This window comes from Sciurus carolinensis, chromosome 5, assembly GCF_902686445.1.
Source record: "Sciurus carolinensis chromosome 5, mSciCar1.2, whole genome shotgun sequence".
Taxonomy (NCBI): Eukaryota; Metazoa; Chordata; class Mammalia; order Rodentia; family Sciuridae; genus Sciurus; species Sciurus carolinensis.
Genome location: NC_062217.1, coordinates 170784585 through 170810344, shown reverse-complemented (window position 1 = coordinate 170810344; position 25760 = coordinate 170784585). Strand labels below are relative to the sequence as shown.

The window sequence follows — 25760 nt, the reverse complement described above, 5'->3', positions numbered from 1 at the left end:
CCAGGCAGGAGCTGGCTCATCATCACGCTCAGAGGACAATCTGAAGTGTGTGGACTTCCTGTCACTGAACTCCACACCGGCTCCCCAGCTCTTGGGTTGCCCCTCTCTGGCCACAAACCTCATGTTAGTTCCTCCCCCAGACTCCCCACATTCCCTGTGACTTCCACCTCCCCAGCTCACCCTTCACCACAGACACCCCTCCTACTTCACCTTGAGATGCCTTGACCCCTGTTCCCCCCACTTCCCACCTCACCAGTCTCAACCCAGACCCCTCCTGCCAAATGATCCTTCTAAAACCTGTATTTCCATCACTCTTACATTTTTACTTTGATCCTCCCGAATTTCAAGTTCCCCACACCACCTTCTCAATCAAGTCCAAATTTCCAGAATTGCCATTGACGGCGGTGACACGCCCACCTTTCTGTGCTGGCATTCATTCACCCACCCAAGGAGCGTTGATGGAGTTGGAGGAGCCCCCCCCAGCAGCTGGTGTCCATCCTCACCCTCAGTCAGCTTTTGCTCTTTCATACCCAGCTGCGGAAACTGAGACGTCAAGGGCAAAGTGAGCAGGCCAAGCCGCAGCTCACAAGGATTCCAGCCCTGAAATCTGACTCTGGAGTCCGAGCTCCTGGCCACTGTGACACGCGGGCTCTCTCGCCTGGACAGAGCAGTCCTGCTTTGTGCGTTTGTCCATGGAGTTGTGCAGGAAGTCTGTGGAGGCAGTGGGCGGACTGGGGCTCAGACAAAGGGAGCCCCTGGGGAATGCTTCCGGGGACAGCAGAGGACATGTGACTGGACAAGTCCTGGCACGTGAAGGGAGAAGAGGCCAGAGCAGTCCTCTGGGGATTCACAAGTGTGTCATCATTGCCGCGAGGGCCCCTGAGCCCCATGGGCAAGATCCCAGGCCCTCTGTGGTTCTGTAGAAGAGAGGGGGACATGCCCTTTCCCCAGGGAACTCACAGGCTGACAGCAGATGGCGGAGTGTGTCTGATGAGAATCCTGCAGGGCCGAGCAACGGAAGAGCCCAGGCACGTTCCAGAGGAACTGCCGACCCTGGTGACTGTCCATCCCCACAGAGAAGGCTCTGGGCCAGACCCTCTGGGGCAGCAGCTGTGCACGTCAGAAGCATGGGAGGAGGTGCCTGGGCCACATGGCAGCTGCGGCACTCACCCAGCCGTGGGATGTGCAGGAGCGACATCCAGTCTGCGCGCACAGTCAGGCCACCAAAGCCTCTGCTCCGTGGGAGGTCAAGTGTGCACTACCTTGCCTCCTCCTAGCCAGTTCCTTCCAGAATCCTCACAGGTCAAGACGGCAGGAGAACTTGAGCTACGGTCCACAAAGTCCACAAGTGTGCTCTCGAGGCTCCATGTCTCCATCGGACAGCAGCTGGCCCTTAGGTCTTCTGCCCCTGCCCTCCACCCCAACCCGCTCTTGCCCTCTCAAGGATCTTCAGGAAATCCACACAGCACCCTAGAAGATGGGGAGCTGGGGGTGTGGAGCCAAGAGAGAGCAGAGCCAGTAGCACCGCTCATCAAGGTGTCTGTTTCTCTCCCTGTCATCCAGCAAGGCACACCGAGCAAAGGCTCATGGGAGGAGAACAGCGAGTGGAAAACAGGCCTCACTCCATCCTGCCTTAAAAGCACACCTGACCTGGTGTTCCACACTGTGGCGGTGACTTGGGTTTCACAGTGTCCCCCGTGTCTTGTTTATTCAAGCCTTAAACCCCTGGGAAACTAAGCACCTATCCCATTTCGTAGATTAAGACCTAACACTCGTGCCTCCACCCAAGACTCCACCTCTGGTCAGTCTCGTGGTATGGCGATCGCAGGCTCCTGCCTCCAGGAGGTCTACTTGCAAGGAGGTCCAAGGAAGTGAACAGGATTTCTTAAGGCGTGTTCGCTAAGGTGGAGTTCCAGCCCAGCAACGTGACTCAAATGGCCCGAGGTTTGTTCTCTGCAGTCTTCAACCAGGCCTGGTTCTTGTTAGAGCCCTGGAGCAGAGATGGCCCAGAGGATGGGTGTGGCCACTACTCCTTAGCCATCCTGTCCTGCACAAGCTCAGGGTGAAGTAGGGGTAGCGTCTCTGTGGGCACACAGGCTGCAAAGCCACTTTGCCCTTTGCTTGAGTGCCTGTCACCTTGCTTGAGTCTCAACATTGGTCTTTGGAGGCTTGACATTCTGCAGAGGGAACAAGGGCTTGACCACGGTCGTGCCGAAATGCAGGCCAGCAGTTTGTGGGCCACACACCCTTCACCTGTCTGTCTGTATGCTCTGAATGTGCAAATGACTTCACTGTCCTGCCATCCCTCAAGGGACATCATGAGGAGGAGCGACATCCCATGCATGTCTGCATTTTTAAAAAATACTTTGTGTTGAAGGGCACAATACCTTTATTTATTTTTAACGTGGTGCTGAGGATCAAACCAGCGTCTCACACAGGCTAGGCAGTCACTCTACCACTGAGCTACAGCCCAAGCCAAGTCTGCATTTTAGATGAAAGCTTTTCTTTTCAAAAGGAGAGGTACTTATGAAGGCTCATGTTCCCAGCAAGGATGGACGGAGGGACCTGTCTGACCTGGAGTCAGCGGCTGCATTGAGTTCCTGCCTGCCATCCTCTGCCTCTGTGACCTCTGGTGACTGTTTAGCCAGTGGAGCCTCAGTTTCCATGTCTGTTCAGGGTAGAATCTGGCTGGAAGAGCAAAGTTGGCCTCAGATGGCCCAGTGCTTCCTTCCAGCTAAAGCATCTTGTGATCCAACACTCAATCCAGGTAGTTTGCCATGTGGCTTGTGGCAGGGTGAGGAGCCCTCTGAGTCCCTAGAAAAACAGCACTTAAAATATGTTCTCTCAGCAGAGTTTCTGACAGAATTGTCTGGTCGCAGTCCTTTGTAATCACAAGGTTGGGCCATTTTTTTTTTTTTTTTTTTTTTTTTACCACTTTAGCACATAAAATTCCCTTCTTTCTAGTCACTGAGAGTTGAGTAACAGAAGCTTGATCTGACTTCCCACAGGGCATCCAGTTGAGGGCTACCAATTTTCAAGTTCAAGAGTTCTTATTCCATCTTCTTCTTACCCACCATTATATTTGATTGATAGTATTAAAAAGAAGGCAATGTATTTTACTGGAGTGGGGAAATGCATTAGGCTAAATAATAAGTATATAAAATACATGGTTTGAGGTTTTGCAAAGGGAAAGATGTAATTTTGTGGTTAGGCATGCTTGGGACTCCTGTCTACATTAGGTTTTGTTGGTAGAAATAGAATGCATTGAATCAGCAGAATGAGGCCAAGTAGCCCGTCCTCATGGGACCATGTGTTGTCCAGCAATGCCTTTAGATGACCAGGACAAAAAGACCATAGGGCTTGTTGTCTTTGGTGGCATCAGAGAGAGGAAGGATGCAGGCCAGGAAGTGTGGAGAGCAGAGGCCACAGTTCCCTAGCAAGGGCAGAGATGACCAGTAGGGCTGAGGGACCCTGGGGCACAGACCTCCTCTGGCACGAAGATGCCTGCAATGTCACTCACTGGTGTGGCACGTCCAGACCCAACAGGCCAAATGTCCCTGAGTTCAGGAGGCCTGCTGGGCATGGAGACAGCCTGGCCACAGATACAGGTGCACACTGAACGTGGTGCTGCCCGCATGGCCCTCTCTGCCTCGGTCCCTGCCCTGGAAGTCACAGCCCCCCTTCAAGGGACAGAAAGCATCTCCTTTACTCCCACAAATTCCCAGCCAGCCAGGTGATGCATGGTATGACAAAGTCTTCCTGAGCTGTGCAGTTATCCTTATGAAAACTTGCTCATGGTAAAAACTAATCACGTTTGTTCACATTTGGTGAATCATATTGAAAACACTACATTTAGGGAAGCTGGAGTTATCCTGGAGAACCTTCAGTTCAGAGCTCTAGGAGATGTGCTTAGTGACCTTAGCAGGGGATCCCTGCCCGAGTGACAATGGGCATGTCAGCCAATGGTCTGGAGGACCAAAGGTGGGGTCAGCTGAGAAGTGATGGCTGAGTGGGAGAGGAGGGATGGTCTCCTTTAGGGGACAATTTATGAAAGCCGAAATCCACGCCCTCCTCCTTCATAAGTACCTATTCAACCAAGTTGTTGAATTAGAAATTAATTTGATACCAATTTGTTCTTGGCTTATGCTTTAATGAGCTTATATTTCTGGGTATTTAATTTGAAAGTACATTGATAAATAATCTATTAAAAATAAATTGAGACTAAGAATAGATGAGTTTGTGATTTCAAAGGTCCGTAATTAAGATTATTGTCACTTAATGCAAAAAAAAAAAAAAAAAAACACTAAAGATTATTGTCATCATTTGGTTTTTAAGTTTTGGGGCTGGGGAGATTGCTCAGTCAGTAGAGTGCTTGCCTTGCAAGCACAAGGCCCTGGGTTCGATCCCCAGCACCCCCCCAAAAAAAAAAAAAAAGAATTTTCAAGTGGTTTTTAAGTTTTAACCAGTATTTAGCTCCCTAGAGTGCTATGTCATATTTATAAAATGGGGGAAATTCTACATTGATCCCCAAAGGTCAGCAACAGTCAAAACCCAGGTGGTGATTCTGGGAGGGAGTGCAGCCCAGCGTCTGAACTCCAGTGGCAGATGACTTGGAATCATCCTCAGCTTTCATGTGCCTGTTGGGTACCCAGGGCTGAAGTCCCGTCCTGAAATCCCTGAGGCTGCATCTGCCACACTGGCAGAGGCCGGGAGCCGTGCGACCCCTCTGGTGCCCCGAGGTGTTACAATCCAGTATGGAATCCTTTGGAGAATTACCCTTGTGCCTCCCACAGGTGGCTGACTGAGAGTTATCCAGAGAAGGGAGCAGGAGCCGTCCTAAACCATCTCACAGAGCTGCTGGGAGGCATGCTTGCTGTAAGGACTGCCCTCCCTCCCTCCCAGCATGGGGGATGTGTGCTGTGGCTGGCTGGTACCACCACCCAGTACCCCACGCCCAAGCCACATGCTTACCAAAGAGAATGGACGCTCTGGGGAGGGATGGGCACTGTGAGCCCACAGTCCCGCCCCTGCGTCCTCAGCCAGGCAGAACTCAGTCCATCCCTGATCTATTCCCCGCCCCTCACACCCACTGCCTTGCAATGTGCTTTCCCTCTGCAGGCTATGCCCTCTCCCACCCTGGCCTGCCTTGGCCGTGGACACCAGCCATCACACTCCCAGTGTGCTAGGGAAGATCCAAAGAGGAACCCAGAAGATGAGTGCTGTTTGCAGTTGAGGCGATCAACAACAGAAAACCCCAACCGTGAAACTGATAAGGTGGCCCAGCAAGATGTCTGATATGAGATCAGCTTACAAAACCCTAACCTTCCCTTTACGTTAAAAATAACCATATACAAGTCAGAGCAGAAAAAAGATCTTATTAATAATATTGACAAAGCTATACAATACCTATGCATAAATTTAACAAAAGCTCTCCAATAGCTGCATGTAAAAAATGTTTTTAACTAGACTGAAGGGCATTAAAATGACCCAATTAAAAGGAGAGACTTGCCACATACATGAACAGGATAGGACTTTATTGTGCAAACACAGACTTTTCCCAAATTGACCTACCCTCCAATGGAGCAAAGGTCCTAATGGAGTATTATGGAGCTTAAAGTTTGATTCCAAATTTGTCCAAAAGAGAAAATAGGAAGTAAGAGCACAGAAACTTTTAAACAAAACATTCCTAATTGAAAACTTGCTCTAAACAAGGTTGCCAAGACAATTAAATGGGGAAAATGATAAAAAATAAAATGACAAAATAAAAAGATGACCCAAAAAATTAAAGAAAACATTTGCAAACCATACATCTGATAAAGGAATCATGTCCCAAATACAAAAGATTTCCCCAACTCTACAATAAAAAGACAACAACACAGTTTAAAAACAAGCTAAGGATTTGAAGAGACATTTCTTCAAAGACGTAAAAATGACCCACAGCTCATGAAAAGCTGTACCATATCTTTAGTCATTTTGAAAAGAGAAACCCACCCCACATGGAGTTGCTGCTCCTGCCCACTGGGACGGCTGGTGTCGGTGAGGATGTGGGGAAGCTGCGGCCCCCACGTGCTGATCACGGAAATATAAACAGGCTCAGCTGCTTGGGAAGGCAGAGTGGCAGGATTTCACACAGCTAAACACAGCCTCCATGGGATCCAGCCAATCCACAGGCAGCTGTACAGCCAGTTCCTACCATGGTGTGTATCCAGGGGAGCTGAAACCATGTCCACACGAGAACTGGTGCTGAAATGTTCAGAATGCATTACTCATAACAGCAAAAAGCAGAAACAAGGCTCTCCAGTCACCTGGCAAATGGTAACCCGTGTATCCATAGGGTGGAGTGTCGCTCGGCCTGAGAGGAACAAAGCCCTGTACTTGCTACAGTGGAAAGGAACCTGGGAAACATTATGCTAAGTGAAAGAAACCAGACACCAGGCCGTGTATGTGTGCTTCTGTGGATATGAAATGAGGGAACCAGAAAATCCATAGACGGACTGGGAAGGGAGAAGAAGGAGCTGCTGAAGGGCTCCAGGCTTCTTTGGGGTGATAAAAAACATTTTGGAATTAGATAGCAATGGTCTGCTCCACCTTAAGGAGCTGAGTGATGGAGGCCATGAGACACCACGGGTACTGTGAACGGTGTGGCATAAACAAATGACATGGTGCACTTTAAAATGGTGAGATCAGCCGGGAGCAGTGGTGCACACCTGTAATCCCAGCAGCCTGGGAGGCTGAGACGGGAGGATTGTGAGTTCAAAGCCAGCCTCAGCAATGACAATGCACTAAGCAACTCATTGAGACCCTGTCTCTAAATATAATACAGAATAGGGCTGGGGATGTGGCTCAGTGGTCAAGTGCCCCGGAGTTCAATCCCCGGTACCCCACCCCGCCAAAAAAAAAAAAAAAAAAAAATGGTGATATCAGTGGTGTGGGGATTTAATCTTAAATTTAAAGGAGAACTTGTTCTATCTGATATCAGAATGTAATAGAGAACAATTGTAATTAAAACAGTGGGGTATTGGCATAGGAAAATATCAGTGGCAGTTTGCCTCAGTAGACTTCAGGACCTAAAAGTGGAGCCACGAACTTACTGTGGATATTCAGTGTGTGACAGGGTAGTACCCTAAATCAGGAGGACAAGTGGCCACAGAGAATAACTGGTGCTTGGTTTGTAGGGGAAAGTTGGATGCCAACCCCACACTCCCAGATATTAAATAAACTCTGGAGAGATTAAAAGAGCTGATTGCCAAGACTATAAAAAACAGAAGAAAATAAAGAAAGATGTATCTGTGACCTTCAGAAAGCCATCTTTACCAAAGCACAAAATTCAGAAAGAACAAGCTGGATAACCTTGAATTTATAAAAATCAGAAGCTCTCGAAAACAGAAAATATCATAAGCAAAGAAAGATAAAAGATAATTCTTGCATAACAAGTGGACTATTAATATTTGGAATATATAAAGAACTTCCACATCAATAAGAAAAAGCCAAAATAGCAAATCTCCCCACAATTCCCTCCTTTCCTTGCTTTTCAAATGATCCCCAAATCTTGTCCTCCACTTTGTGACAATCATCTTCACGCCTTTCTTAAGGTGTCATCCGAGTTCTTCCATCACTCAGACCCCTCTGGTCCTTTACTCTTAGCAAAGCCGAGGAAGTCTGCTGGGCACCCAGGACAACTGGACACGAAGTTCTGTCCTCCTGAGTGAGAGAGCCCTTTGCTGAGATGGAAACAGGCTGAAACCTGAGTTCCCCCGCAGGGACCCTGGGTGCAGCCCGCTTCCCGAGGACCTGGTGAGGAGCACTGGATGTGCTCAGCCATTCCTCGCCAGTGACCGTTAATGGGCACTGCAGCATGACTGTGTTCCACGGTGAAGTCCAGCCTGGTTCTGGATGGATATCCATCTTCACTATGGAGGCGGCGTGCTGTGGTTTCTTTCTTCGAGCATGACATTATTAAAGAACAGAATGTTTCAGGCATGTCACACGGCACTTCTGTCTTAGAGGACCTTCCTGTTTGTTTTCCTGCTGAGAGACCTCCAGCCCTCCTTCGGGTAATGCGGGGCAGTTCTCTCTTTCTCTCCTTTCCTCCCCTCTCCTCCCCTCTTCCGCTCCTGGGCTCTTCTGTTTTCATAAGCCATAGATTTAGGCCTGGTTTTATTGCGTTTCGCAGTGTGCTGAAATACCCCATACAGCTCCTCATCTCATTATGAAAGACAATTTACATGAGGGTCAAATGGCAATGTCAACGTGATTTGTTCTGCTGCTGGATTCTGTGAAACAGTCTGCATCGGGGCTTCCCTGTAGGACGTCAAAGGGGCAAGGATGGAACTGATGAATTTTAAAGCCCTGTTGTTAATTTCTGAGTAGATCAAGTACTCCCGGCTAGGTCACATTAGACTTGGCATTAAATATGTCATGAACAATGACATTCTACAGCTCAAACAAGTGGAGGATTGCAGGCCATTGGCTTAAACGTGGGCAAAAGGCATTATGAGTGAACCAGCTTTCTCCCCTGTCCCTTTCAGGGTCATTGTTACTATCATGGACATGTGCAAGGATATGATGATTCCGTGGCCAGCCTCAGCACCTGTTCTGGTCTCAGGTAAGTGCCATGACCCCAGCAGCTCTTGCCATTCACTCTAAATCACTAAGAGTGAGTGACCAGGCCTCAAAGACCAGGTGCCCCTCCACCCGGGCAACAGGGTCCTGGCCTGACTGCTCATAGCAGCACAGCGCACGGGGGGGTCTTAGCTTCTCGTTACCTGCTCCTTTTGAGGGCTGACCTCAAGCCTGGTAGGCTGCCGGCCGCTAAACTAGTGAGTTTCCACATTGGAGCGCTGTGTGAATTACCTTTCATTTTCCTGACTCTGATGCTTAGTGATTCCCACTGTGATAGATTGGACATTAGGTATTAATGTTGAAGCTGCTGACTTAATAAAAATTGTAAAGGGCCTCTTCTCATTAGGAAACAAAATAAAAGAACTAATTTAACAGTGACCCAGGTGAGTTGCTTACAGGCTGCATGGGTAGGGGCTGCTGCTGGGCCGTGGGCACAGTGCAAGAAATAATTGCCTTCTGCGGCTGGAAGGCCAGCCCTGGGCATGACTCACAGCTCCGGTCCTTGCAAATCACAGTTGTGAACCATCAGCTGGCTCTTACGCTCCCCAGGAAAACCATTTGTCTGACAAATATCCAGCTGCCTCAGCCTTCTTACTGGGCTTATTTATTGAGTTGTGGACTAACAGCCTGTATCCTCAAATCCTGGGGTGGTTTGGGCCCTGGCAACAGAGTGCGAGAGGAGGGGAGGGCCTGCAGGAGGGTGCCAGCCAGAGTTAGAAAGCAGGACTGCGTGGGGCCCAACAGCAGCCGCCTCCGTGTCTGTGAGTTCTGTTGGGACAGTGGAGAAGGGGATACCCCGTGCGGCACATAGGTGCACATAGCAGCGCAGCTCACCTCACACACACCATGGAGCACACACACAGGTGACAACACACCACACCACAGATGAGGAGCGCACACACGTGCATAACATCTCAACACACATGCACCACAAGTAACGTAACACAGCACCACGAACGGCGTGCCACATGCAATGTGCCACACACACACACACACACACACACGTCAGTAAACTGCGATTGTGAGCGTGGCAATGGCTGCAGTGGGGTCACTATGCCACCAGCAAAACAGAAGCCCCGTGAGGCTGGCAGGTGGGCACCTGAGGAAACCCAGCCACCCTCAGCCCTGGTACGTAAGCGGCGTGCATAAGGACTCTTGAGCTGATGGCTACTCAGCGTGTCTGATGGGGGGACGCAAGGAAATGAAGCTCCCAGGCTCTGTGGGCGGCATTGGGTGGAGGGCGTGGAATTCACGTGGGGTTCAAAGGTGCCGAGGAAAGGCTGGACACTGAGGGACGTGACTGAGCGGTGCTCTGTCCTGGGCACTTGAGACTTGAGTGAAAATAAAGGGGAAGGGAAAAGGGGACCCTCAGGAGAGGCCTGGCCAGGGCAGCTCATGGTTTCGTGTCCCTGCTGGCACCGGCGGGAGAGCCCTTCCTAGGCTGTGCTGACCCAGCTAACGGAGGCTGCGTACCCCCTGGCCCTGGCCCCAGCACAGTGAGCAAGCTTCTCATCTGCCCAGTGCTCACCTGCCAGTGAGAAAGTGGGTGACCCCTGTCCTCCCACAGGGCTCTTTGCTCAGCCCCCAACCCACTCCAGCCCAGAGGACGGGGGCTGCATTTCCTCACTTCCTCCCCAATGTGTGATGTCAGGTTTATTCTTTAAGTATTTGCTTTTGGGACCCAGCAGTCTGCCCATGGCCCCTGACTATGATGAGGACCTTAGGAGTGTGGCATGGGGGTGACGTGGCCAGACTTAAGTTTCCACCAGGAGCTGGAAGTGAAGTAGACTGCAGGGGCAGAACCCAGCCAGGTGCCTTGCAGTGTCATGGTGACGACGGTGGGCCTGCACAGAGGTGGCGACCACACACATGAGCGTCTAGCAGCCTCTCCAGGAGTGTTAGACATGCCCCCTCCAGTTTTGCTGGCGTCAGAAACACTTCCCGGGGTAGTATGGGCGCCGATGTGCAAGAGCACCAAGGTCCTGCTACTAGAGCATTTGGGAGGAAGACAGGCAGTCCCTGAGCAGGCGGGATCCCCAACGCAAGTACTGGCCCAGCGTGCATGGTGGGCGCTCAGAGAAGGAGAGTCTGGAAGTGACAGGTGGCAGGGGACAACCAGCCATCCTCCAGGAGTCCAGGTCCACAAGGCAGAGGTTGAAATGAAGTGCCATGCGGAGAAGCTACAGGGATGTGGGCTCAGCCAGGTTTCAGCTGGGGAAGGAGGTGACAGAGAGGTTCAGGGGGAGGTTTGGTGGAGCAGGACTGGAGGGTGGACCACGAGCCTTCGGAGCACAGTGGGAAGGGCTAGTGAGGAGGGAATGCGGTGGGCCAGGTGGAGGGGAGTCTGCCCCAGCCCCACAGGGAGCAGGGAGGGTCGAGGCACCAAAGAAAAGCAGTGAGGTTTTGCCAGAAGGTGGACAGATGAGACCCAGGGATCCTCAGGAGCAAAAGGACCCCTTCAGCAATGCAAGCCATCAAGCCTGAGACCAGTGAGTGACCTCTGCGGCATCCCGATGGTCTGATCTTCAACAGGTTCTTCCCACAGGAAATCAAATCCTTGTTGGGAAAAGAAAAAGGGGTTTTCCAGGGATTCCTGACAGCTCCTTCTCACCCTCAATAAAACTCTTCATGAACCAGGATGGTTAGCTAGTTAGATGAACACCTGTGTCCTGCAGAGCAAGGTCCAAACAGGACAAAGCTGCCCCGGCACTTGTCACGCCACTCAGTTATGACTCCACCCCTGGACTGCCCACTGTCCCTCTGTCCCAGGCCTGCTGCCAAAGCTCTCCAGTTCCCACAAGGCACAGAAAACTGAGGGTCCCCAGTTCCTTCCACATGGTCCAGGTGCCTTCTCTTGGCCCACCTGGAGGGTCCGAGTGTCAGCACCCACTTCTCCCAGTGCCTGGAGGGGGATCCGTCTCTGCTGTGTCCCCAGATTTGGTAGAGAAAAGCATTGTGAGGGTCTCAGGAAATCTAGATTAAGTGCTGGTTGTCTAGTGTTGGTCACCAAAACAGAGTAGGACAGGGACTGGGAGCACTGTGCGGGCCTAAGGCACACCTCATGTGTGCCCCCGAGGATTCCAGTACCCAGATCTTTGTGCCACTGTTTCGAACGCAGCAGACCGTCCATCAGCAGAGAAATCCTGGGACTGTGCAGCCAAACTTTACAGTCTTGCCAGCTGAAAATCAGACCAGGGGAAAGCTGTGTTCCATCAGCTGCTCCCTGACAGAGCAATCGGCTGGGGCTGGGAGGGAAGGGAGAACGTCTTCATCTACATGGCACCCGCCTGGCAGACGTTAAAAAAGGAAATAGGAATAAAAATCCTGTTGACTACGGTGGGCTCTGCGAGTACGTGGAGACCCAGGAAGGTGGAGCAAGCCGGGCGCCCTCGGACATAGCAGCTGGAACCCGCAGGCTCCAGGCGCTCAGGGGAAAGGCAGAGCGGGCAGCCGCACTGCTAAGAGGCTTGCTGGAAGGTGGGCCGGTGAGAACTGTCCTGGAACGGCCACGAGGGGAAGGAACCAGCAGGTCGCCCTTCACCTCTCGAAGCTTTCAGGGAATAAAAGGTGGGACAGCGGGGAGACATGAAGAGCCCAGGGGAAAGAGGGGCTGGAAAGGAAGCAGCTCTGTAGAGGAGAGAAGAAGTGCGACACAGAGGAAGTCACAGAAGCCAGGTCAGCGTGGAGCCAGCTCCAAGTCAGGCTGGAAGCTCAGGCTGGGTTACCCTGGCCCATGTCCGAGTCTCCCCACGACGTGCCACCCGGTCAGTACCATCTTGCGGCAGCAGCCCTCCTGTTCCCCTGTCCTTCCATGCCAGTGTCTCGGGGCTCCTGCTGCTCCTGCCCCTCATCCCTGCTAGCGAGTCAGCGCCCGGGCATGCCATGCACGCGATGCTCTGCCAACCACAGTGCACGGGAGCCTCCTGTCACCATGACGGGGAGAGAACCCAGCTCCCAGCCTGGAGGAGCTCAGCTGGTGTCCTTCAGAATGTGACGGATGTCCAGCCCCAACGGGATCCTGCTGGAGCACCAGAGCAGCCAGGTGCCCAAGTTCAGCTCTTGTTCATGAACACCACGCTCCTGTCGCCTGCAGCTCTCTGGCTGCCGCCCGACCTCCTGGGGGAAAGTTGTCTCTCACCTGCTCTTGTTCCCTGCCCCACCCTGTAGCTCCTGCTCAGACGTTTGGCACCAGGAGTGTCCAGGGCTCATGCTTCCAGGGTGAGCCCCGGGTGTGCCCATCACCTGCAGGTGCAGGGCGGAACTGTGGCTTAATTTCTTATGAAATCACAGAGACTTGGACAGACGGGCTGAGCGGTGGTCGATGAGGTGAGGAAATGGCATCTAGCATTGTGGATAGAAGTGGTTTAGAGCAGGTTATTTCATTCTTAAATGGAGTCACAACTCCTGAGCACCAGGTATGCACGCACACAGACACACCTATGCACACCAGCCACCCACACATGCACATGCACATCTTCATGTGCACGCTCACACCTACACACACTACCTGGGTGATGATGACTGGCATGTGTCAGACTCCACTTCTCAGCACTGTTACAATCTCTGCTCCCATGAGCGCATGGGCAGGCGTCAAGCCCACTGTCTTACAGAGCAACCAGGGGCTCAGCGTCCTCAGGGCCTGGTCTCTATGCTGTAGCCTGGTACTAGTAAGCCCAGTGCTCCTTCTTGTGGCCCTTCAAACACCCCATCCCCAGATGCAGCTGGTATCTGCCAGCTCGTCCCCGCCACTCCCGTTGCCACCTCAAGTCGGGGGAGACCCGGCCTGCATTTGCCCCCAGCTCTTGCATGTTCTCATGAGATGCTCACAGAAGCCATGTGCAGGTGCGAGACTCCTTGGTTTACAAAGAGAAGCAGACTGTGAAGGTGTCCTCCTCACAGCCCCCAGAGACAACAGGCACAACCCAACCCTGACCCATGTCTGCTGGCTCCTGGTTCCAACATTCGTTCCCATTGCACAATTCGGATCCAGCAATCCTCCTGCCTGAGGAAGCCACCCTGTTCCTGACAGCTGTGTCCAGAGCATGTACCACACATATCTTGCTGACTTTGTCCCTGCTGTCCTTCTGCCTGGGACACACCTCTCTCCCCACCTCCCATGTGGCTTTGGAGGGTCCTATCTTCCATCGAGGCCTAGATCAAATGACACCTCCCTGAAGCTTCCCTGACCTCTCCCCACCCCACTGTGGTACCACCTTGACTTATCAGGAACAGCACAGTTCCTGTGCAGAGTTGGTGCTTCATAAATACTGTCTACATCCTGTCCTCAGGCGCCCTTTCCTTGCCCCCTCGGGAGCTGGTTGCCATTTCTTGCTCTGCTCCACCTGCCCTGTGGTAACAGGCTTCAGGGCAAAGAATATTTCTGACACTTTCCTCATAGCCCCTGGCTATAAGCTGGAGCGACACTAGGTTTTAGATAGGAAAGACAGCACAAAATGCATTTAGAAAGCCAATTAAATAACTATATCAAGATGGGAGGCTCTTTGTACCTGAACACACATTATCGTACTCTTTGAAAGTTTTGCATCGATTTTTAACTGTGTAATACAATATTTACTACACCAACTTTTATATAGTAAATACCAATATAACACACAATGCAGGAAAATTTCTTGCCCCATACTATTTAAAAATAGCCATCAACTTATTTTCTCCAAGATTCGAATTGATCAGTGTTATGGCCCATGGAATCTGGGATAACCACTATAATGAAAATAATAATTTGCAATTTAACAATCAGGACAAGCACAGTCATTGCAAACTTAAGTACTGCATGGACACAGCATTATTGTTTATAATTTAACAATCTGGCACATTTAAGAAGTCCAAACAGAAGTCTCAGCTGAGAAACCAAAAGGAAAAAAACCCTTAGGAGAAAAACATGGGGGAGGCTGGGGCTATGGAATGAGCATGGCCTTCCTGCAGGGCCAGGCCCAGCCAGGGGCCACATGTCCCCCCAGCCCCTCTCAGTTCACATCTGAAGTTCTGTAACCTGGACAGATGTGGTCTTTTTGAGATTCATAGTTCAGCCTAAATGGCTGTTGCCAAGAGGTCTAAAGCCCCAGAAGTTCAGGCACATGGAAGTGGTTTGCCACCACCTTCCTGTCTGCAGGCTGCAAGTTCTGAGAAACCAGAACCCAGACTCTGCTGTGTACTGACCCTCAGGAAGTGTCCGTGGGATAATGTGCTCTGCCCACACGATGAAGTGCCAAGGCCCCTTGATCCCAGCCAGTCCTGGTATTTAAGGCTCTTTAAAGTCCAGTGGATCATACCAAGCAAGAAATTTGCATCGAGTGAAAATAAAACCCATTTGACCTTAACCTTGGCCCTCAAGACTTCCTGCTCCCTCGGCCTCTGGAAGGTCATTCCAGCAGACACCTGCCTCAGGAATGGTCTGAGGCCTTTGGGTGGGGACACCTGGCCCTGAAGCAACTTGCTTCTAGTGAGGCCAGTGGTGTGGCCACAACAGTCACAATACAAGGGGCAGGTAGACTGCTTAGGCTTCCCGGGACAGGTGTGAGGAAGGCCGAGGGTGGGGGCACAGCAGGAGCAGAGTCCTGGAAGCTGGGAATTCCGAGTGTGAGTGACAGGTGGGTCTCAGTCTGCATGAAGTGTGTGTGGAAGGATGAGCCACCTGAGGCCTAGCAGCCAGGTGCGACCTAATGGCAGTGAACGCAGCCAGGAGAGCCTGGCCTCCGTGGAATGCCCAGTCCAGCACCCCCCTCTCCACTGTGGCTCCTACCGTCCATCGGCACGTGTCCCCCAGTCTGACTGCAGTCTCTCTCTCGGAGCACAGACCTTCCTTATTCTGCATCCTTACTCACCCATGGCCACTCACTAGCCCCCATGCTCCCTGCCTCTATCCTCCCTGCCATTCAAGACCCCTGTTCCACACAGGGCTATTTCTCAACCTTGCCCACAGCACTGTGCTGGCCACCCAGTTGCACTGAATAGCTCTGCACTTGGCATTCAAGTCAGCTACTCCTCCCAAGCGTGAGTGCTGACCAGCCAGTGTGGCCATGGGCAGTGAGCAGGCTCAGGAGGCAGGTCCTCTGGGACCTGACCATGTGCTGCTGAGTTAGTGTGCCGAGGCCACCATCACAGACTACCATACACTGAGTGGCTGGCAAGCAGAACTTCTCTCTGCTTTCTGGAGGCCAGAAGTCCAAGGTCCAGGTGTCCATGGAGGCTCCAGGTGAGAGTCCCTCCTGTGCCTGCTGGTGACTCCTGCCAATCCTTGTGTCCCTTGACTTATGGGGATGTCACTCTGGCTCTGCCTCCATCCTCATTTGGCCTTCATCCCTGTGCGTCACCTCTCTGTCTCTTCCAGGGACACATGTCGTTAGATTTAGGGCTTGCCTTCATCCCAAACGGTCTCATTTTAAGAAACTGAATTTGATTACAACTCCAAAGAACCTTTGTCCACGTAAGGTCCCATTCACACAGGTACCAGGGATCAGCACTGAAGCATGTCTTTTTGTGGCCGGGGGTGACCTGGGGCTAGAGTGACCTTGGGCTCTCTTCATGGTTTTCTCATTAGCAAAATGGGCTCAAGGCATCTGCTTTACAGAATTTCTGCAAAAATTAGAGAAAAATAGTACATTTAAAAGCCGGGTTCATGGGGGTGGGGGTGGGTGGGCAGTGGCTGCTAGTAACAAATATTTAATATTTAATAACAAAATTTCTCTGAGAGTTAATGAAAGTGTCCAGAAATTAGGGGTGCTGTTTGCACAACTCAGTATTCTAAAAACCACTAAATCTCACACTTTAATGGGGTAAACCTAATGGCATACAGGTTATTGCTCAGCTAAGCTGTCATTGTAAAAGAGGGGTTTTCCTGGGGCAGGCTCTTCGTAGCTGCTATTGTTATTATGGATATGCCAGCACAGGTTGAGTATCCCAAAGCCCTGGGACCAGAAGTGCTTCCGATTTACACACATTTAGAACTCTGAATCCTGGATGAGGGATGCTCAACCTGTAGGAGCTATTCTTAAAATCCTCTATGATGGTTCAGACTTCCACTTTTTTTCTCACATCGCCACCCTGGTGGTGGGTTACATGGAAACAGGAGCCACAGGCAAGGTGACTTTGAGCCTCACCTGTACCTGCCATGGCCGGGGTGATGGGTATTCGTTCTGCATGCGCACAGGCAGTTCCCGTGGACATGGGACTGAGCATGAGCCCCGAGTATTGACGTAGCTCACTCGTGTACTGTTTGTCAAACAACTCTGAGGCAGGACATTGCTTTTAACCATCAGCTCCTCCGAGAGAAGGACTGAAATTAAATTTCATGCCAACTGCATTTCTAACTTACGATTGCTGGTATGATATTGAGACCAAAAGTCCTTTTCCAGGAAATTCAATTAGCGGTTAAACACTGAACTGACCGGGATAATTCTCATTTTCTAATCACTAGCTTATTGCAGGTAGTCAGAATCCATGTGCCACTCTCTTCCTGCCTGGGAGGAGTAAGAAAACCACAATAAGAGCAAAAGCATTAAGCTGTGTGATTGCCCAATGCACCATTGCTTCAGAGATTAAAACTGAATTTTCAGAGGACCGAAACTTATCTTTAGGGAGAATAGGTCTCCTGAGTTTTTCACTTTGAGAGCTGATAAAATCAACTTAAAGTTCTAACAGATTCCTCTTACTTTCCATTCAAGAAGAAAACAACAGGATTTTAGATTTTAAAGGAAGGCTGTGGATTTTCACAGGAGCAGCTCATTCTCTGGCCCCTGTCTTCTATCTCTGTATCAGGGGGCTTGTCCCTCTGGGCATCTTTTCCCTCTCCAAACAGAGCTGGGAGGTAGGAGAGTGTGGGGGACACACAGGCCTGGCTTAGGACCAGCTCTGCCTCTTGCACCAGGGCAGCCTGGGCAAGACATGAAGGCCCAGGCACTGCTGTATGAGGATCAGTCAAGCTGCAGGTGGAAGGAGCCCAGCCAGAGCCCAGACTCCAGGAGGGCACCACGGGGGGCAGCCCTCCTCACCCCCAGCAGCCCCAGAACGTGGCCTTAGCTTCCCCATGACAGCTCATCAACGTGCCCTCCTACTGTCTCTTTAAAGCAGTTGCCACCCTCTCCATCCTTCCCAAACACTGGAGACTCCCTTCTGATCTTTTCCTCCCTATCTGTCCAGGGAAAAGAACCCCTTTTCCCTTGAAAGTTCAAAGACTGCTAGAATTAAATCCATATTCTGAGACTCTTCCAAGTTTACAACCAAATATCTATGACATTCGACTTAAAACAAATTACATTGCCTTATCTAACTTGGGGCCAGAGAGGACTGTGAGAACATCAGATTTTTGCATCTCAGAACCCCTGAGTGCTTCAGTTTTGTATCCACTGTTGTTTCCAACAATCGTTACAGTGAAGTGATTAATTATGCCCAAGATAGTCCAAAGCACTTATTTAATTATGCTGTATTACAAGCTGCCAATGGTGTGGAGCATAGGGCAGGGTTTCACCCCTGTTTCTCAACATCTGGCCTCTGGATGACTTAAAAGATAAAAGGAGATATGTGAACATTTTTATGACCAAGTAACAATTTCTAGAAATTTTCCATTAAGTAGAGAACTTTTGCAATAATCTGCTTCTTGTGATTAGAACATGCTGACATGTTTTACTGTACGTCTTCAGCTTATTTAGATCAATGCAAAATAGAAATAGATCAATGCAACACAAATAGAACCCTTTTTTTTTTTTTAGGGAAGGAAAGTCCCTTTTGTAGCAAATCTATATTTCCTCTCCAAGTGTGTTAATCTCCACTTTCCCTTTGCTTGTTTTTTAAAAGTTCTCTATCTTAATTTAGGCCTCCAAGAATCAACATTAATAAAGTCCCCATGACCTGTTTCTAAAATTAGAAATGTCTTATTATAAGGAACAGCTCAAGGAAAGACACAGCACCTGCCCCACAGAGGTGATGACCAGAATCAGGACCAAATGACCAACTTGGTGATACCTGCAGATGCTAGCTTGGGGTCAGGGTAGAAGAGCCATGCATGATGACTTTGGGATTTGACATAACCCAAAATTATTCATATATTCCAAACCCTATGGACTCCCCATCTCTGGACAGGGTAACCCACAGCCTAACTCTCCATGGTTTCTAATGACCCCTGGCCTTGGTGCTGCCTCTCATGTGGGCCAGGCACTGTGGCACATGCCTGCAATCCCAGCGGCTCAGGAGGATGAGGCAGGAGGATCAAGTCAGCCTCAGCAACTTTGCAAGGCACTTAGCAACTCAGTGAGACCCTGTTTCTAAAAAAAAAAAAAATTTTAAAAAGGGTTGTGGATGTGGCTCAGTAGTAAAGTGCCCCTCAGTTCAATCCCTGGTACAACAACAACACAACAACAACAACAACAAAAACTGACCAATTCCAACCTCTTCCATTTGAGTATGGAAATACTGGCATCCTATCAAAACTTAAGAGTGCCTAACTAGCCAACCACTGAGGCACCATCAGGAAGCCGAGGATGAGCGTAGGGCTGCACAAACAGTGAGCAAGCATGACTGACCCAGGAGCCCTCACAAGGTCCCTCCTCTGGGGCAAGCCCCCAGCGTCCGGGACACTGATGGAGAATGTAATTCACCAGCTGTTTCTGAAAGACAAAGGTGTCCCCACACCCTGGGGTGGATGCAGGAAAAATTACATACTAGAACTAATGCCCTGAACTGCGGTCCATGGGCCATACCCTCAGCCTAAATCTGCTAACATGACGTGAACCATCCTGTGGTTTACATGGAATGCGTATGTGAATTATGCCATTGAGTCTGCGGAAGTTCATGTCTCAAGAAAAGGTGAGTCACGGTGTTGGACTGTCCCTTTACACTCAGGTGAATCTGCATGGAAATACTGTGCGTTTCTGAAGCCGAGACTGTGGTCCCTTTGCTACATGGTGGGAGGCACTGGATGTGTGCAGTGTGCAGAGCTGCCAGTTTACTGTGACCAAACTGCCACCTCTCCTGGGAAACCTTTCCTTCGGCATCAGGAGGCCCCTTTTAAATTAAAATACTTTGCTGTCCTACGTTGGAAAAGAGAGCAATGAAAACAGCAGTCGAGCCAACATACCCCTGGCTTGAAGGAAGCAGAGATCCTTAAGCGTGTTGCTCAGGTCCCGGGACAAGGCCCCACTCTGCTCCAAAGGTCAGACAAGAGTCATGGACCACGGCTGAACGCCACCTCTGCCTCTGCTTATTAGAATGTTTAGCAAATTTGTCCATTTTTTAAAACAATCTATACTTTTATTCCCAAACCTAAATGTTGGCTCAGGAAGGGCTCTTTTCTTAGGTATTGTTATTTCCAGAAGTAACTGTATCTTGTGGGTGTTGTGTTTTGAATCAGGGAGTCACAGATGGCCCCTGTTCCTCTGGGCGGATATGTTAACATTCCAAACACATTCCAAAACGCTCAGTGTTTGGAGCAACACACACACAGCAGCCTCACCCATGGGTCCACCCTTACCGGTGGCAAAGAGAGGTGCTGCCATTCAAGCACTCCCTGATCCTCCACTGGCTCCAGCTTCTTACAGGATAGCACAACCGCCCTGACCGGGGGTTCCCATCAGCCCCACCTTCCAGCTGGAAGAACCAAGGCTCAGTGAGAGGGGAGCCTGGTCGAGGTCTTGCAGTTAGAAAGCGGCAGATCCGGAGCTCAGACTTAGATCTGCTGGACTCCAAAGGCCACCTGCTCAGCTGTGGGGCTGGAGCAACTCCGCGTGGTGCCCCTGGGTTCTATAAGGAGACTTCCCCAGGATCCAGAGCCAGACCTGGCCTCTGAGGAGCAGTTCAAATGCTTTGAAAACTTCCATTGGTTCCTTATTTGCACATCCCTCACAAATTATATAAATAAAATTTAAAAATATATAAATTTGTATTCATCTGAATCTCTTCAAATATTTAGGAAATAGGGCTGCTCAGGATAAATAATTTAGGATTGTCCTTTAAAAGAAGAAAAGAAAGATTTCCCCTGTGACTGGTGTCTGCTGATTCAGATGGGGCATGGCAGATGAGGTGTCCTTTCTCAGGACTTCTTCCTCGCAATATATCTTGGAGACATAAAAGAGAAAAGGCACATAAAAGCAAAATGTAATCTGTTCTTTGCCATAAAGTATTTCAAACGAAAAAATCCTCAGGGTTGTTTCTCAAAAGATTTGCAAAATGAATGAATGCACACCCATGACACAGAAATGTCCTTTCTGAGTTCAGCCGAGGCTATAAACAAATGGGTGTTTCTCCCTTTCTTCTCTCCCCATTAAGAACTGCACTTTAGCCTCCAACGAGAAGCCCTCCTTAATTCTTTTTTCTTACTTCTTTTCCAACAGGGGACTTATTATGTTTGAAAATAAAACATACATCTTAGAACCAATGGCAAATGCCACCAGTCGATTCAAACTCTACCCAGCCAAGGACCTGAGGAGCAGCTGGGGCTGGTGTGGCTCCCAGCACAACGGCACCGGCCACCCTGCGGACCTGTTCCACCCTGCCTCCCAGACGCCTCCGAGAAGGGTATGTGGGAGACCCAGTCCCATGCTTCTGGGACACTGAGCTCAAGCAAGGGACCCTGGGTGCTGGGAGCCCCGGAGACACCTTGCCTCAGGATGCCAGGGCCCCAGAATGGACGTCCCCATTTATCAGGAGGGGTGGGCATGGCACGGCAGAGCATGATCAGGGTCCAAGATCTGCCTCGCTGTGGGGCACATGTCAGTCTCAGACATGCTAAAATATGCTAAAACATCCTCAGGGTCAGAGGATGACAACGCTGCCGTTTGTCCTGTCCCAAGGTCGGACCACAACCAGGCAAACAAGACCAAAATGGCCCTAGGCTCTGTGGCACCAGGTTCCTTCATTCAATCTGCTTTATGGTTAGCGTCCCCATAAGAGGGGACAGAAAACGCTTGGCGCTTGCCAACCTGCCTTGCAGAGCTGTCCTGTGTCCTCCACCGGGCTGCTTGCTAAGGGACCTTGCTGACACACAGACCACGCCCCAGCACCTGTCCCCGCCCTCCATGGCCATCCATGTTTTCTGGCCACCTTCCCTGGCTCTGCTCTTAGAAGGTCCTCCTTCTGCCACAGCACTGGAAAGAGTGGTCGCAAACAGAGTCCCCTCCCTGACCCTTCCCGAGGGACGTGGTGAAAACTCTGTCCCTCACAGTGGCCGCCCCAGCCGTTCGCAGGAGCACTAGGGTACTAGAGGTAAAGAGTTTCCCTCCCCCATTAAGTTGGGGGCTCTGAATTTAAATAAGCACAACCAGAAAGGACATTATCCACAATTTCCTGGTATCATGTGTACAGATTTCCTATTCCTCAATTTACAGAAATCAAAAGGAAAAAAATCAAAGATGAGACAGTCAAATGACTGTCTGGGAATGCATCTCTTGACCCTCTTGACACATTCTGTCTTTTCTAACTTGAATTTGAGTAGACCACTGCATAAAAGTCCACATTTCATGAGTATTATTTGGTTCGCTCTCAATCAATCCCTTTTCCAAATTCCAACAGCAAGGGATCCTTCTGACTTCTCCTTCCTGACATCTCCTGCTTACCCGTGGATTGTCCTGCCCTAAACTGCTCTTAACTACACCAGTCCAGGACTCACAGGTTTTCTGCCTGTGACCCTGACCTCCCCTATTGTTGGGCTCCCAGGGTTTTCTCTGGTGGGTGCTTGAAAGCTCCTTCTTGAAACTTCTGTCCCCGTCACAAGAGGGACGAGCTCTCCCTCAGGCACCGTGGCTCACCTGGACGTGTGGTGGGGACGTTGTATCTGAATACTGAAAAGCAGGGCTTGAAAAATGCACCACAGCAGCAACCACTAAGGAGAGTCACCCGGAGCCCCTGCTCCACCTTCTTGAGGGACAGATCTAAGGGTCCAGACCTCCAGGACCCATGCAGCCTCGGACTGGATTATTCCACTCCTGGGGCATGCTTGCTTCGGTTGAAGACCTTGGATGAGATGTGATTAAGCCATAACTTGACGAGTCAGGAACAAGAAGGACATCTGAGTTTTGTTTCCCAGGCTCCTGGCTTTGAGTACCTGGTTGAATGACAGGTATCCGCGTTATGTGATGTATAACTTGACAGTTTAGATGTCTCTTGAATATGTTTGCCATTTCATTTAGAAGAACAAACCTGATCTGTACTTTCCCACCATATCTCAATTCTTTCGGCACAGTTCTCTAGGACAATGATTGGCACTGTAATTTCCAGTCACTGTGACTGATAGCAAAATGGGGAGAACTTGATAACGATGCTGTTTCGTTAATAATACATATTGGAGTGTAAATGAACCTTTAAATTGAAAAGGGAACGGCATTGATGCTGTTCAGCTTGTTTCTCCGGATCGCTCTAGAAATAGCTGTGATTGTTTCTGAGCAAGCAAAGCGACCTTGACCTCAACTGTGCGTATGTAATGAAGATGGTACAAACGATCATTTTCAAATAAGCAGAACGCTTGGGAATTAGAATCACCCAGAAGATTGCTTTGGATGACACCTGTGATCAATACGACAGGCACATCTTATAAAAGTCGGATGCCACTCACCTGCCTAACTTATTGCTGCCTTTGTTTTAACACCAAAAACAAACCAATGTAACTGCCGCTAATTAAGCCTGGCCATGCAGCACAGCGGCTGCTTCACAGGTTGCAGCATTTGCAGGAACGGTTAACTCTCGCAGAGATAGTTTACGGGTGCGAGATTTCTGTAGATGTTGGCATGTGTCTTCACCAAGCCTCAGGAGTCGATCTGCACTCGGGGTATACACCAGCCATGATACAAACGTGAGCTATTGTTTGTCATTTTTACAAGGCTCTACGTTGGAGTTTAGCAAGAGCCCAGGCTGCTCTGGAGGGGCACAAGGGACAGGAGCGTGGGCTCTTAAGTCCTGCTAAAGCACCCTGACCCCTCCGTTCCCCCGGCCGCCTTCCCTCCCTATGGGCTCTGCACTCAAGAACGGAAGCTGATTTCAACCTCCGCCTCATGAAGCCATAAAGCAGGCAAAGGTGAGACCTGCTCCGGAGAATAGCCACAGGACTTCCAAGTGGAAGTGATGTTTGAGTCGCCCTTTCCTTAGGGATGGTCTCCACCATTGCTCCCGCCACCAGGAGGATAATCACGAGTCCAGGATAAAATCGCTGCCTTCTCTGGGAGGAAGTGTTCGCTTGGGCTACCGAGTAGCAGAGGACAGCAAGGCTGGGAGAGCCACGGCGCGTCCTTGGATGGACAGTGTTTCCAGGCAGCCCATCGCCTGTTGGCCAGGAGCCTTGTGGGGTGGCGCTGACCACTGTAAGGAAAGACCTGCCAGGCAGCTCCTGGGCGTGCCCGGTCTCCACCTGTCCGTTCTCTAGTCAGCAGGCATCTCTATTTCCCAGCATAACCACCCTCACCTTGCACACCGGGGGAGCCCCCAGGGGCGGCTGCCATGCTCTCTTCGAGGGTGGGGCGGCGGCCAGCCTCAGCATTGCGGTCATTGTGAGCTGGCTCCACGGTTCCCGTATGCAAGCCTACCGGGTCTCAGATTCACGCAAACTGCATAAATAGCACGTCTCCTTTGTGCCCGGGATTCTCGGAGTCAATCTTATGACTGGCTTTTGTCCCCATCAGCATTTAGTCGGTCCAGTCCAGCGTCTCCTGGATGAACTGTCTCATTTGCTGGTGAGTCCTGCCGGTCCACACACCGGCCAGCCACACAGTCCACACTCATGTCATTGTCAAGTAGGGGAGGTGGCCTTCAGAGTGAGCTCAGGGCTCCACTCTGAAGATGCACGAAGCCACCCTGGAGCCAGGCTTCCTTAATCAGGAAACTAAGCCAAACTTTCGGTCCATCTAACTGGCTGATCTTGCCAGACCTGGAACCCCTGGGCCTGGGCCATTGCCACAGAGGTTTGCTGTCTGCCAGAGGCATGCCTGGCCGGAACGTGCCTGGCCCTCTCCGCCACCTCCACCTTTACACCAGCGCCTACCCAGGTGGCTGCTCGGCCCTTCTGCACTCACAGCTGACCCTCCCCGCAGCCACACTGGCGTTTCTCCAATCTCACATTCAAGCGCTCCCGCTCTCTTCGATTGTTAGATCACCACCAGCTTCCTCGCCATGCCCCGAGCCCTGGGCTCTCTTTGCCCCTCACCCGCGCACACTGACTGTGGCTGCAGGTCTCCAGGCTCCTCCCCACCTCTGGACTCCCACTGCTGCTGTTCCACCTACCTGAAACACTGTTCCCACAACTCCTGCCACACACGTCCACTCCCCACCCTGTAGCCCCCGCTAACTCAGCCCCTGCTCCTCACCATCATCGTCCGATTGCAGAAGCCTGTTTATTTCCTTCGTTGCCCTTTTCACACAGTAGGTTTTATTTTTGTTGATTCTTTACTCTTAGCCCTCCTCCCAGCCTCACTAGAATGTGAGCTTCCTGCGGCCAGTGACCGTGGCCTTGTCCGTCCCCGTATCCCCATGGCCCAGCACAGCACCTGTCACACAGTGAGCTCCCTCAGGCGCTGTGGGGTGGACGCTCCCGCTGCAGTGCTCTGGCCCACGTGGAGAAGGGAGCGCCACGCGCCTCCTGAAACCCTGACCTCAGCTTGCTCTTCTGACTTGGACTGGGCTGAGCTCTCGGCACCAGAGTTGGTGGCAGGCTGTTGGGGGTAGCCTGTCTCTGGGAGCTTGGCTGTGATGACCTTGAAAGGCCCAGGAACCGGTTTTCCCCTGAGCAAGACTCAAAGGATGCCTCTGTCCCCACCTTGGCACGGAGACCACTGGGCCATCCGCAGACACTGAGGTTCCTCTTTGGGGACAGGCTTTTGTTCACAGCCCCTGAAAAGGAAATCGAGGCAGACAACCAGTTCCTAGTGCTGCTCCCACATCACGGATTCAAACTGTGATGTTCTTTCATCGGACATCCTTGATGGGTGGAAATCATGGGGAGGTTATTTAAGCCCCTCCGTCCCTGAGAGCAAACCTCCCCGGCCGGCCATTCCCTCATGGCTTTTTATTATGATGTGGTTAAGCTTCTCTCCGAGCTTGCAATCCTCTGAATTCATGAGAAAAATCTTCTCTGAAAACTGCAGAGACAGGGAAATTGTGTTCATGTGTTTGTTTTCATTATCTGGAATTGTGTATTTTCTACATGA

At 50.8% G+C, this 25760-nt stretch overlaps 1 protein-coding gene across 1 annotated transcript in view; it reads left to right on the top strand.

Annotated features, from left to right (window-relative positions):
- Adam12 (ADAM metallopeptidase domain 12) overlaps positions 1-25760 on the top strand; it is a 332604-nt gene that overhangs the window by 213898 nt on the left and 92946 nt on the right. The window contains exons 5-6 of the mRNA XM_047554551.1: positions 8529-8605; positions 20964-21147. Of these exons, the coding sequence (XP_047410507.1) occupies positions 8529-8605; positions 20964-21147 (261 nt within the window). The remainder of the gene's footprint in view (positions 1-8528; positions 8606-20963; positions 21148-25760) is intronic.